Source organism: Lontra canadensis, unplaced genomic scaffold (genome assembly GCF_010015895.1).
Source record: "Lontra canadensis isolate GAN:19392208 unplaced genomic scaffold, GSC_riverotter_1.0 scaffold70, whole genome shotgun sequence".
Lineage (NCBI taxonomy): Eukaryota > Metazoa > Chordata > Mammalia > Carnivora > Mustelidae > Lontra > Lontra canadensis.
The window spans coordinates 7331526-7344822 of NW_022631064.1; the positions used below are offsets into that span (position 1 = coordinate 7331526).

Consider the following 13297-nt stretch of genomic DNA (forward strand, 5'->3'; position numbering starts at 1 on the left):
GGGATAAAAAGGACATCCATAATTTTAATTACAAGTAGATAATGCTAATAATTTTTTAGTTCACACATGACAAGCCATATTATCTAGGAAAAAAATTTTAATTAAAATTTTTTCTACGAAAGCAATGCTATGCTGATAGTAGAGGGGTCAGGACATGCCTGGGAATGTGCTGTGTCACCTAGAACTCCAAAATGAAGGAAATGATTATCCTCTGAAAATCTGAAATCAATCATAAGACATCAGAGATCAGGTTGAGAACTCACCCTTAAAAACAGTCCAATATAACTATCTCCTGATTGAAAGGATTAACATTTTGAATAATAAAATGTATCAGAATATAGGCTGATGCAATGGCCATGCTGGTTGACCCAACCAAAGCAGTTAAAAGAGGACGCCGTCCCAAAGTGCTGGGTCCAGCAGAGCCAGGACACACTCAAATTCTCATTTCAGTCCTGACCAGATTCCTTGTTTCCCCAGTCTTCTAGCTTCCTACTGCATGGACTCCCTGAGAGAGGGTTTATTACTCAGAGATATATTACAGTCTTCGTTTTATACATCACTTTCTTGTAAGAGTTGACTTGAAAGATATTGAATATTTCTTTAATTGAAAGTTCACATGTTCTGATTATGTCTAATCTCAAGGAACAGAAGCTGTTTTGTTGTCACGAGCATTCCAAAATCTGAAAAAGAAAATCTACGATGTTTTTGAGCCATGAAGACTGAAGGCACACTAATCTGTGAGATGCTGTTCTGCCTTCCCCATGTGGCATGGGTCACCTTGTACCATGTTAGCCTTTTGGTCTAACTTTTAGAATTTTTATTTATATTATTACCAGGAAAAAACCCTTCAATTAGAAGATTATGTTAAAGTGGCATGTGACTGAGGAGGAGCATATTCCAATTTGAAGACTCAGTAATTTCTTGAATTGAAGAATGGTCTGATTAAGTCCGATTTCTACGAACAGAATTTACTTTCTAAAAGAACCGTTTAAAGTTGGACAGTCTCTTATTATGAAAAGTGAAATAATCACCTTTGCTTTTTAATTAGTAACTGATTAGGCTGCATATAGTAGATGTGACAGAATAAGATAAAAATTGACGAGGTAAACATTTCTCAAGGTATATCAGGAGTCTGTTTACATGACCCAACATCTTGTAGTGCCTACGTCATGAGTTGGTGAAGAGGGAGAAAGAAATAATATATGAAAACTGTTCAGAATACTAACTGGCATACTGTAGACATTCAACAATTGTCAGGTGACAAATAAAATACTATTATGTAAAATAAGGAAATTGAAATCCAAACGTGCCAAATTTACATAACTGTGTATATGCCATATATAGGCCAGCAAAGATGCTGCAAAGATACAGCAAAAGACCTGACAGGATTCACACCAAACTGTCAGCAAATGATTCCTTTGAGGTATGGAGTAATATGGAGCAGGTGAGATGTCAGGGGTAGATGAAGGGGGACTTCTGTTTTTCTTTGTATAATAGGTCTACATTTCTGGAAGTTTTATAGTAAGAAATCATATATTTAACTTCCAAAAAGAAAATAATGTTTTTAAAGGAATACCAAAAGATTCATTGGTAGGTGTGATGAAATTACTGTAAAAATGTTCATTCATAATAACTGGGCATGCTCTGTGGTATGTCCATATAGGATAGTTTGGGGATGAATTGGATCCAACATATATAGCCAGGCTCAGGGAATTTGTTTGAATGAATGTTTGGGAAACTACTTATAGCGACTTAGTCAAATTATCTAACCCCTATAAGTCATAGTTTTCTTATCTGTAAAATGAAGATAATAATAGCTATGTATAAAAATCTAGCTCGATGTTTAATTGCTTTAAAAATGAGTTATTCAGATTTTATTTTTAATGCTCAGACTGAGATATTTGAAACATATGTTTGAAAATTTAACCTTTTTTGTGAATTCTATAAATACAATTTATATTGGGCTCAATTTGGATCAATGTGTTTCAACCACATAATCAGGGAAGTCCCAGCCTGGTGCTGTACAACTGATATCACTACTGAAAAACAGAATAATAGAGCTCCTGTTAGAAGAAGAGCAACTTGACGGTGTTGTTCAAATGGATACAAGATGGTGTCAGATGCCCAGTGTCCTAGTTCTATGAGTTATCTAAGATCCAAGTTTATCCAGAACAGAATTCCTCAGGGAACAAAATGCTACCAGTTGCAAGCCTGTAAAACTTGGGATAACGAACACTATTGAGCTTCACTACTGTGTTCTCAGCCTTGAGCTGGTCTGGGCAGAGAATCCTTCACCAGCAGCTTTTGTGGAGTGGGAAGAAATATTTATGAAGATCTTGAAGACAGTGGCAAAAAACAAAGGGTACAGTTGCCGGGGACCAAGTGACTTTTGGATATGTTCATCCACATCTTTTTTTTTTTTTTTTAAGATTTTATTTATTTATTTGACAGAGATCACAAGTAGGCAGAGAGGCAGGCAGAGAGAGGGGAGAAGCAGGCTTCCGGCTGAGGATGTGGGGCTAGATCTCAGGACCCTGGGACCATGACCTGAGCCGAAGGCAGAGGCTTTAACCCACTGAACCACTCAGGCGCCCCTGTTCATCCACATCTTAAGTGTTCCTAAGACAGAGATTGTCTTTAGATCCTTTTCCTCCCCAAAAAAGTAAACAAACATACAATTTAACATGTTTAACATTTTGAAAATCTGGAAGAGCAGATACATACATTTAATCTTGGGTGTCAATATGTGCATCAAGATATTCTAAAGCATGAGAAGTAATCGTACAATCATGATCTAGAGCTCAGATCTGACTTCAACCTTGCTCATTCCCCTTACTGTGTAAGTAGTTTGAGCATTAATGATAGTCTGCAATGCTTTATCTATAAAGGAAATAATACAATTATATTTAGTTAAGAGTATTATAAGGTTTTAGTGGGATAATGCATATAAGTGTTTAACTAATATAGTGTTTTTCCCATAGAAAGCTTTCATTGTAAGAAGCTAAATACTAGTCTCAGTTTGCAGACTTTTTAGGCTCAACCAAAAATTTGGTTCCACAGATCTTTAATCTAGGCTCCTATACACTGCAGAATGCTCAGCCCATAGTATCTGCTTCATAAATGCGAAATCTAAAATCAAAATCAAGATTTCCAGTTATAATGAGGCTAGGCAAAGCCCATGATTTTTTTTTTTTTTTTACCTTTGTATAGAAACATGGTTTTGGTGGAACAGGTAATGACATGGGAGGTGCCATGATAACCAAGTAGCAGAAATGCTTAAATTTGAATCAGTCCCAAAACCACACTGCCCATCTGTGGCTAATAGTGTAGGAGCCACAGAACAGCCATGTCATTGACATAATACCTCTTATTGCCATTGTCCTTACTATTTCTGAATGCCCACGTAATAGTTGATTTTCTTATATAATTTCACTGAACTTCTACAATGCCTTAATAGAGTTGCTTTTATCCCTATATTGACAAGATGAGTCCTACAGTGGTTATATAATGTCCTCAATGCCAGACAGTGGGGAGTGAAGAAAGAGGGACACTGAAAGCCAGGCAGGTCTCCTGTCAGGGAAGGTGGGCTAAGAGTCTCCATAGGGAGGGGTTACAGGGACTTGGCAACTGCTGGGCCCTGATGGATTGTATCTTGACTCGCTCTAGACTTGACTGGGACCTCTCTGTGTAGCTTCAAACCCATGAAGGCTCCACCAGACCAGAAGTCTGTCCCTTGAGTAGTGACAAATAACCTTTAAAGAAGAACAAAAGGAATATCCTTCCAAAAAAAACAACAACAAAAAAGTAACACGTTTTCAGGGACCCCAGAGACTCTAGCCATAAATCCCAGTTTCAGAATTAGTATTAAAAAACAAACAAAACCCCCTAAAGTCTTAACATGTGACAAATACGTTTAAATGTAAAGTTATTAACTACAAAATAGAAGGTTAAACATATGGTTTTTTGTGCTGTCATGGAAATGAACATAATCGGTCTTAAAAAATCTCTTAAGATTCGTGGTCTCTCAAGGTCAGGCAGCACGGTTGTGCAACTTGACTGGAATGGGAGGGAATTCTTTTTGGCGAGGAAGTGTTCTTCAAGTATGTACCAATAATTCAACATACATTCCTAGGTACAGGGCGGGAGTCCATCAGGTTTTGGAAATGTCACTGATTTCGAGTTACGTGTAAATTCTCTGAACTGTGTCTCTGTTCCTAGCAAAATGACATTACTCCCTTTGTGGGCACTGCTGCCGATTCTTGAGCCACGGTGTAAGGAAACCTGTTTTGACAAGATTTTTGTCAGATTTAATAAGCATAAGTGTGTGTAATAACAAAAGGAACCATTATTAGGAGTCAGTTTCCTCATCTCCTTGATGTCTTTATCCCTAATATTAAGCCCATCATTATCAGCACTTTTAAGTCCTTGTCTAGGGCGCTGTCAAAAATTTCCTCAGCTATACCTGTTTGTCTCACCACTGGGACATCTGATCTCTGCTATGGTATTGTGGACCTGCTGACATGTTAGTTTGTAATCTTTCTTTGGCCAAATTATATTCCCATTTTCTCTTTTCCACTATCTCGTGAATTTATCAAGGAAGGTACTTTCTACTTTACGGCTTCTCAATTATATACCTAAAGGTTTTTCTTAGATTTTTGTCTAACTTTAAAAAAAAATTGTTAAATGATAAAACAGTAAAAATATTATTGAAACTATCTAGTTATGAAAAAAATGACTTATTATAGAACAAATGATAGAAATCTCCTAGCCTATTCTAAAGTATATCCAAAGCAATTGTGAAGTTAATTTAATGAAATTATTTTTTGAGGGAACTTAAAATAACTTTTATTTTTATTACAAAGTCAGTGAGCCATTTCATACAGGGGCAAAATATAGAAAAGATCAGTAAAAGAAAGAACCAAAAACCAAGTATAAATCTACCAGTCATAAAAACTGTGACATTCTGCTAGTATCATATACATATTCATCTGAGGGAATGTGTGTTTGTGTCTTGTCCTGGGAATTGGCTAGAAAACTTTTTTAAAGCGAGAATTGAGGAACTGGGTGGAGTATTTGAATGTTTTAATTAAGTGAGTAAGAAAGGATGAGTAACTAGCTTGAGATTGTTTATTCTATTAGATATATTACACAGCTGCTATGCAAACAACTGCCAAAACATGAAAGTCAGAACATAGTATTCCATAGTAGTTTTCATAATGGCACTGTATTATCTAAAGATTAATAATCTGACATTATACAGAACTGACTGGAACCAGAATGTGGCATCAACAGGTAGTGTATACTTCCTGTGAAACTACTCTTCGACATTTTCAACAGTGATTATCCGGGGAGGCAAACTAGAGAGGATGCATTAGACCCTTCAATTCCAGATTTTGATTCTTTAGTGACTGCCTCTGTCTTAGGCAAATTTGAAATTTCTTTCAAAGAAAAATTGATGAAAAGAATTTTCACAGATGTACTGATATAACAGTAAAACTTTTTGAATATTTTGTAAAAGTGCAATGTAAAATTATTACTAAACAGTAAAACCCAGGTTTTGACAGAGATTATTTACATTTATTAGAAAAAAATATTTTGGATATCATGAGATATTTAGAAAACTTAGAGTAGGATTTCATAAGCAATGCTGAAAGTCCTATTCTTAAGAACATTTGTAAAAGGAGACTTTGCATGGATGAAAACTATTGGGAACATGGAATAAAAGGACTGACTTTTTAAAGTAGTCATTTTGTAGTATATTACCAAGGTCTGGAGATAGATCTGGCACATAGCAGGCATGCAATAAATCACTAATTATTGAATGACCGTCTATCTAAAACAAACCCCTCGGATGCATCCTGAGGATTTATTTTCTTCGTCCATTAGTACTCTAGGGGGTTCTGAGCTATCACAGATCTATATGCAGACTGGAATGAGGGGGAAAGTACAGTACATGGAGTCAGATAAGAGTTCAAGTTGTGATTCTGTTCACTAATCAGCTGTGTGACCTTGGCCTTCTAAGCCACAATGATCTCATTTGTAAAACATGGATGAAAATACTTCCTCTTTCCCAGTATGACTTTATCCTCGAATGATGACAATTATTAAAACACTCTGAACAGAAAAGTAGTGAACACATATTGGGACAGACTGCACAAGAGGCCTGACATCTCTTTCCAATTTCATTATAAATTTCCTATGTATATCTCTGTGTTTGTTTATCATATCATCAAATTTCCTTATCTCTAAATTCAAAACAAAAATGCATACATACTGGGAAAATCTGCCTCCTCCCCCAGACATTCTGATCAATACCTTAAATTGACCTCCTATACCAAATGCATGCCTGCAATTTTTCTTTCCTGATATTTTCTCTCCCACAAACTTTACTGTCTATGGTGCTATTTATGCTGTTAATAAGGGGGTCTGGCAACAGAAACTGTTTCTCCCCCCTCTTCAATCTCTTTCAAGTTGCCTTTTTTACAACTGCATCTCTCAGACCTCTAAGAGCAGCGATTATAACATCACAAATAAGAATGAAGGGAATTCTTCATGAACATATAAATGGAGATGAGAGACGATGATGAAATCATGTGTATGTAAAGAAGTCAGTGTTAAGACTGTCTCCCAGCAGGTCTATGCAATGTTGTGTCAATGATATACACATCCATCTCACAGGAAAAGAAGGGAAGCTTAATTCCTGCAAGTCTCTAGAAAGGTTTGTGCCTGGCTCAGGTGTTTCTTGGGAAGGAGTTGCAAGGGCAGGCCCAAAGCTAGGGAATTCCAGACAATCTAGAAGAATAATCTGTGAACAACTAAGAGCAATAAACATGAAATGTGGGGTCATGCATAATACAGAGGAGGTTAACTCAGTGCCCACAGTATAGGGCAGAAAAGAACACAAAAATCACAATGAAGTCATATTCCACTCTGGTTCTCTAACTTCTCTACATGGGGATCTGAGAAGGAGACAGGAAGAACCGCAGAACTGCCTTTGTTCAGTGTTTATAAGAAAACTGCCAAGTCTACATAAAAACAAATCTGTTGCTTCCCAGTTACGCTGAAGCTGGGGGTTTTAACACCCAAAAGAGTTGGCTAAAATTGGGCAAATGGGTCTCACTGGCAGGGGAATATACCTGTCTCAATCTCTGCTCTAAAGTCCCATGGCTAATGTTCTTACTTTCTTCCTGGAGACCTTTAGTGAAGCACAAAGTTGTAACACAAAACATCTGTCCTGGCATAAATTCTCCTGTAGCTACTGATGCTTCACGTAGAAAATAGAACAAACAGGTCAATTTAGCAGTTTGCTGCTGCTATTGTTGGGGTTTCTGTTTGCTGTTTAAAAAGGTATGTATTAATATACCTTAATCACACACCTTAATATACCTTTATTAATATACCTTAATCATACATAGCAAGACCTGACTGAGGGACACAGTCTATGATATTTTCATTAAGAAAAGCAGATAAGTCTGGAAAGTGTCCTTAGTTGAAAATAACCAGATTCCCCCCCCCCCCATGGAGTTCTTCAACACACTTGGCTTGATGTACTACAAATAATAAAAGGCAAATGAGTGCAAGAGATTTGAGAGCCTTAAACAGACAAACTCCTTGCCTTTTTAATTTTGTATTTTCAGCACCCGTAGTAAATACTTAATAAGTACATTTTTGAATAATATAATATAACCTGTGTGCATTTAGACAGTGAAACATGAATACAATAATAATTTGCATTATACATGGTGCATGAATACACACACAAATGCACATGTGCATACACATATACAGACCTACATGTATAGAGATGTGTGTATGTGTGTGTGTGTGTGTAATTTGCTTCCAACGTCTGAACATTCCAAGTAGGAAGAAAATAGATCCTTGAGATAGAAAACCAAAGTCCTTAGGTAGAGCAGCTTTAAAGATCTTGAGATATGTTTCTTAGAGTGATATCCTGGGACCTTTATGTAGATAATACTAAAAATTCTGAACACAGGACGTGATCTCTGAAGACTGGCTTTTTACACTTATATACGCCAAGATTACTTTATGCTGTGGAATTTATTACCTCCTGAGTGTTCCAAATGCAGAGGAATTAGGGAAACACCTCTGGTTATTTCTTTTTAGTGCAAAGCCCTAGTAGACAGAATCTTTTATGTAGAAAATCCTTGCCGTCCTCTGGGTTGACTGAGACCACTGTTGCAACTTTCCTCCACTCCAGGCCAGTGGAAAATGCTGTTGCTTTGTGGTTAGTTTCTTCAAAGGATTTAGGAAGGAATTATTTCCTCCCACCAGTTCATTGTACAAATAAACTGAGGTTCACAGAGGCCAAGTGACTTGCCCCAGAATTCATGGCCAGTAAATAAGTTTTTCCGTTTAAGTACATCCGGAATAAGAAGGAGTCTCAGATCCTGTATTAGTCTCATTGTCCCACTCTTAAGGTAATGTTTACCAGCGACACAGAAAACAATTGCAGATTGAGGAGTGATGTGGGGAAGGGTAGGAAGTGGTCATTAGCAAATCCCTGGGCCCGGGGATCACCTGCTCGCTGGGATCAAAAGAGTGAAACAAGCTATTCCTAAGGACGAGTGGGCCATTGTTTTCAGAACCAGCTGTGGAGAATCAGCTTAACAGTAGCCTTGGAACAGCTGCGGCTGCGGCACCAAGGGGCGGGGGCGGTAGTGGTGGAAGAATGAGCTAGGAAGGATCCTTGGCAGAGACCCGGCCTCGCCACCCCTTGGCAAACCAGTAAGTATTTCTGCTTAAGTGCAAAGGACCGAGCCACCTTTTTGAACCGAAAGTGTGAACGGCACACAGCAGGCCCCAGACGGGCTTGGCGACTGCAAACCCTCGGTGGGCAGGCTGCCCGGAAGGCTGCGGACTGGCAGCTAAATGGTCAGAGTCTGAAGCACCGAGTCGGCGCTATCGAAAGTACACAGAGCAAAACAGGCTCTGCTATCTTGGCAAACCCTGACCGAGCAAAGTCCCGGGTAAACAAGCCTCCAGACGCGCGCCCCCTGCGCGCTTCCCTACTCCGCATTTCCCACGCGCCCTGCACTCAGCTCCGCAGCCTCAGTCGCCCTCTCTCTGCGGGGCCCATCTGCCCATCGCCCCACCTTTCGGCCGGGCCCTCTTTCCCACAGCTGGCGCTCCACACTCACCATCTCTTGCCTGAGGAAGTGCATCTTGGTTTCCAGCCTCTCCAGGGCGCTGCAGTGGCTACGACGTGGGGAGCCAGAGGTTGGAGAGGACGAAGAGGAGGACGACAAGGAGGGAGGGAAGCTGCAGCTGCTGTTGCTACTACTGCAGCCGCCGCCGCCGCCGCTCCCCCCGCAGGGGTCCCCGTCCCTTTCCAGGGGAACCGGCTCCTCCCCACGGAGCGAGCGCACTAGGCTCTCGGGTACTTTGCGCCCCAGCTTCAGCTCTATGTCTCTGAGGTCTGGCAGCGGGCTGTCTTCCATGACTTTTCAAGAACGAGGATAATGGTAATGAAACGCAGCGGACGAGAGGCTGCAGCGGCCTCCAAGGCTGCGGCGAAATGAGCGGACCCCTCCCGGCGCCTGGGTCTCTATCCTCGGCGGATGGAGTGCACCGTCCGCTCCATAACCGCTTTGCGCTGTTCTCAACCCTGAAATCCGCGCAGGACGAAGCGGGTCGCAGCCGCAGTTTCCTGGGGGCAATGGCTCCTCCGACACTTACTAAGATTTTAGAGATCGCTTCATCCTCTTCCTTTTTGGCTACCCCTCCGCCAAACTGAGTTAATTGATATTGCAGAGAGGAGAAAATCCAAGTGTTATAAACCAAAAGAAAAGAGGGGGAAATGAAGTCTGTTTTGGCGTTATGGGGAGGTAAAATTCACATTACAAAACTGTCCGTTCACATCTCTGCATCATTCACTGATTGCCCATCTGGCACCACGCGACACAAAGTAATGATGTGGCCACACTCCCAGGGTCGTTTCATTTTCCAGCCATATGTCTCCAAGCTTTCGAAATATCCTGGATTGTCAGAAATAATCCCTGGTCAGTGATAGAGGAGGTCGGTCGTGTGCATGGACGCATAAAAGAGATGGTTAGCTTAGCAGGAGTTTAACGGCTTCCTTGTTGTAGCAGAAATGCCCTTCTTTTCATTTAGGCAGTTTGATCCAAGTCATTGTGTTCCTCCGAGCCCTGGAAACTTTAAACTCCGCTGGCAGGTGGACCAAACCAGGGCCAACCCTTGTACCGTATTTCACAGGAAATAAGAGCAGCAGCAATTTTCCCACCCTGTTGCCAGCAGCTGTTTCAGGAACTGCTTTAGTTGGAGGTACCTAATACTGGTGTTAGGAGTTTCAGTTTTCCTGGCGAAATTGCCCGATGATAGCCACAACCTTTAAAACAGTTAACAAAAGTTGGAAGAAGAAGATTGACTTTAAAGGTAGTCTCATTCCCCACCGCCTATCTTCCTATACAGCAGAAGTCTAACCTCAGAAGCCTTTCCTACTTTTACACTAATGAAAAATGAAACTATTTCACCAAAAGTTCAGTAGGAATGTACAGAATGAATTCTTACCAAATGTTGCAGTAGTTCACTGCAAGGAGTGAAGAATTATATGGCCAGAATAATTTATATGACTGAGGTAGGAGTGGATTTTAAAGGGGGGAAATTGCTGAGCTACTTTCAATAATGGGAAAAAAATATTGAACGGAGCTAGCTAGTAAAAAAGTTGTCTTTGATAATTTATCAATATATTTTTAACTATTTAGAAGATAGTTAAGGCATAAAATCTATTTCTGAGATACTTCTACCAAGTAAGTTACTAGGCACTACATGGATTATAGATTTAACTCAACATTGAGTTTGTGTTAATAATCCTCAAGTAGAGGATATTGTTTTCAAATCAGTAAACTCTAATTTTGGGGTTCCATTGGGATGTTTGAAAATATGGGCTCCTCTATTTTAGGGACAAATAAATATTTGTGTTCTTGATCTTCGTGGGCTCCTTTCCCATACATCACTCAACTTTTATACTCAGCACATAGACAGATACATTCAGAGTCTATTCTTAGTATAGCCTCATCTAGGAATTACAAGAATAGGGAACATAGGCCTTCAGAATGAAATGTTCATGTCCGGGAGAAAATTGTTAAAGTTTCATTATCAACATGCCAGAAATTTGTGTGTTATTTCTCATTCTTAGAACTCAATGAAGAAAACAGTTGTAAATGAAGTGGGCCATTTTAAAGATGAAAGAACCATTTATAGAATCAAAGGAGAATAATGTTAAATCTCCACTCACTGATAAAACATGCTTTGTCTTAAATTTGGAAAACCACAAACTCATTGGATAAGAATTGCACTGTGGCATAAAATCATGAAAGTCTTGCATCTTAGTCAAGAGCAGGTTGTGTGTGTGTGTGTGTGTGTGTGTGTGTGTGTTAAGCCCTTACAAAGTTCAGCACAGGGCTGGCTGAGAAGGTGAGCTCACAAACACAAGAGTGTATTGTCAAATTAGTAGTATCAATGTCCAAAAAGGGAATACCTATTTTGCTGTGAGTCACAGTAAAATTAGTACTTGATACAGAAGATGATGAGTCAAAAATATAAGTTTTTTTTGTTGTTTTTTGTTTGTCTGTGTTTTGTTTTGTTTTTCATTTTGAATGTCTACAGAGAAAACTCCTCGTAAAATAAAAATACGGCCCGAATACGTTAGAGTCAGCTTACACGACTTCGTTAGATTCAAGATAACCTACGATACCCTTAAGGATCTGGGTGGTCAGCTTTTTGTTCTCGGTAGCTCTAAGACAGGAGGGTGGGAGGAAAATTGAAAACATTAATTTGGAAAGTTAGAGCCAGATACTGGAGAAACTAGAAGAACTGAAACTTTGGAAAGGACTGACAAACTATGACGGTCAGCAAGATCCAGTTCACAGATAGATAAAAACCCTCAAAGATGAAGAACAGGGCCAGAATCTGATAACTCACAAAGGTATGCTAGAGTTTTCTCCTGATTTATGAAACATAGTTTAAGAAACATGACATTTCTTTCCATAGTTGCCCTGTTTTTTGATTCTTGCTTACAAAATAAATCTGGCCTCAATAAGAAAAAGACCTGTATGTAAAGGTAACACTTTGTGCCAGTGCAATATAAAACAAATGCAAAAATTTTAAGAAAAGCTGTTATGCTGAGCCTTTCAAAATTTCTCAATGGCTTATGTCATTTTAAAGTAGAGACATTTGGGGACACCTGTGTGGCTCTGTTGGTTAAGCTTCTGCCTTCGACTCAGGTCATGATCTCAGGGTCTTGCGATTGAGCCTGCCCACCTCCCCACCCCCCCGCCTTCTCTCTTTCCCTCAAATAAATTAATTAATTAAATATTTTTAACAAGTAAAGTAGAGACATTTTGAATGCCAAAATGTTAAATTTCTTATAGATTGTCTCAAATGTGTCATTAATGCTTTATATGGTCTTGTCTCAGGACATTCCTTACCCAAAATGTTAAAAAAAATTAAGAGTCTTATTTTGTTTTTTTAGCTTTGGGTCCTGAGAATATTTCTCTTATCATTAAAAAAAAAAAAGTGTGAGAGGTTTAACCACTTGCTAACCTTGTATGTTAGCCTTTTATGTTAATTACACATCTTGATTTGGGAAATTTGTTGTCAAGAACTTGCAGTAGTGGGTCTAAGATGGGGGTCTGGGGAGAGGGTGAGGTCATCACAAATAAGAAAGAGGAAGAACAGAGATAAATAGGGAAAAAATCTTCTGGATAACCTTTTCCTATTTCCCCAGGTCTCATTCTTAACAGCATTTGCTCCCTGGTCCTACCCTTCTTGTCCATCTCCAATCACCTCCTGTTTCCCCAAGCCTAACATACTGAAAAGTAAAATTATAAAAATAGTTCTTATATTATTTGCTTGTGCTATACATTTTTAGATCTAGATGACTTTATTACTGTGAACTCGATTTGCCCTTTATTTTTCTACTTAGAATGCCTAAGAGATCTAAGAATGAGTGTTAAAAGATGGAGAGTAAGAGACTGATTTTCCTTCCCAGCTGGATTGTGTTCACAGAAAAGGAAAGAGAGCCTCTTACTTATCATTACAAAACAAAACAAAACAAAACAAAACAAGAAAGAAACACAGTGGCTAATTATACAGGAACATTGCTGGACTCAGGTGACAGGTTTGAAAGGAATGCTTCAGCCGCAGAAACAGAGCAGTGTGGTGCACGACTTCACACAGTCCACCCTTCCAGTGCTTCCTGGTATGAGACACAGTACTTTCAGCAAAAGTAGACTCAGCAAGACTCTGTATGGTGTGA

General features: G+C 39.3%; 1 protein-coding gene across 1 annotated transcript in view; it reads right to left on the minus strand.

Moving 5' to 3' along the window:
- Positions 1-10198, minus strand: part of LURAP1L (leucine rich adaptor protein 1 like) — a 50688-nt gene extending 40490 nt beyond the window's left edge. Inside the window, exon 1 of the mRNA XM_032880585.1 lies at positions 9159-10198. Within this exon, the coding sequence (XP_032736476.1) occupies positions 9159-9458 (300 nt within the window). The 5' untranslated portion in view covers positions 9459-10198. The remainder of the gene's footprint in view (positions 1-9158) is intronic.
- Between the last annotated feature and the right edge of the window lie 3099 nt (positions 10199-13297).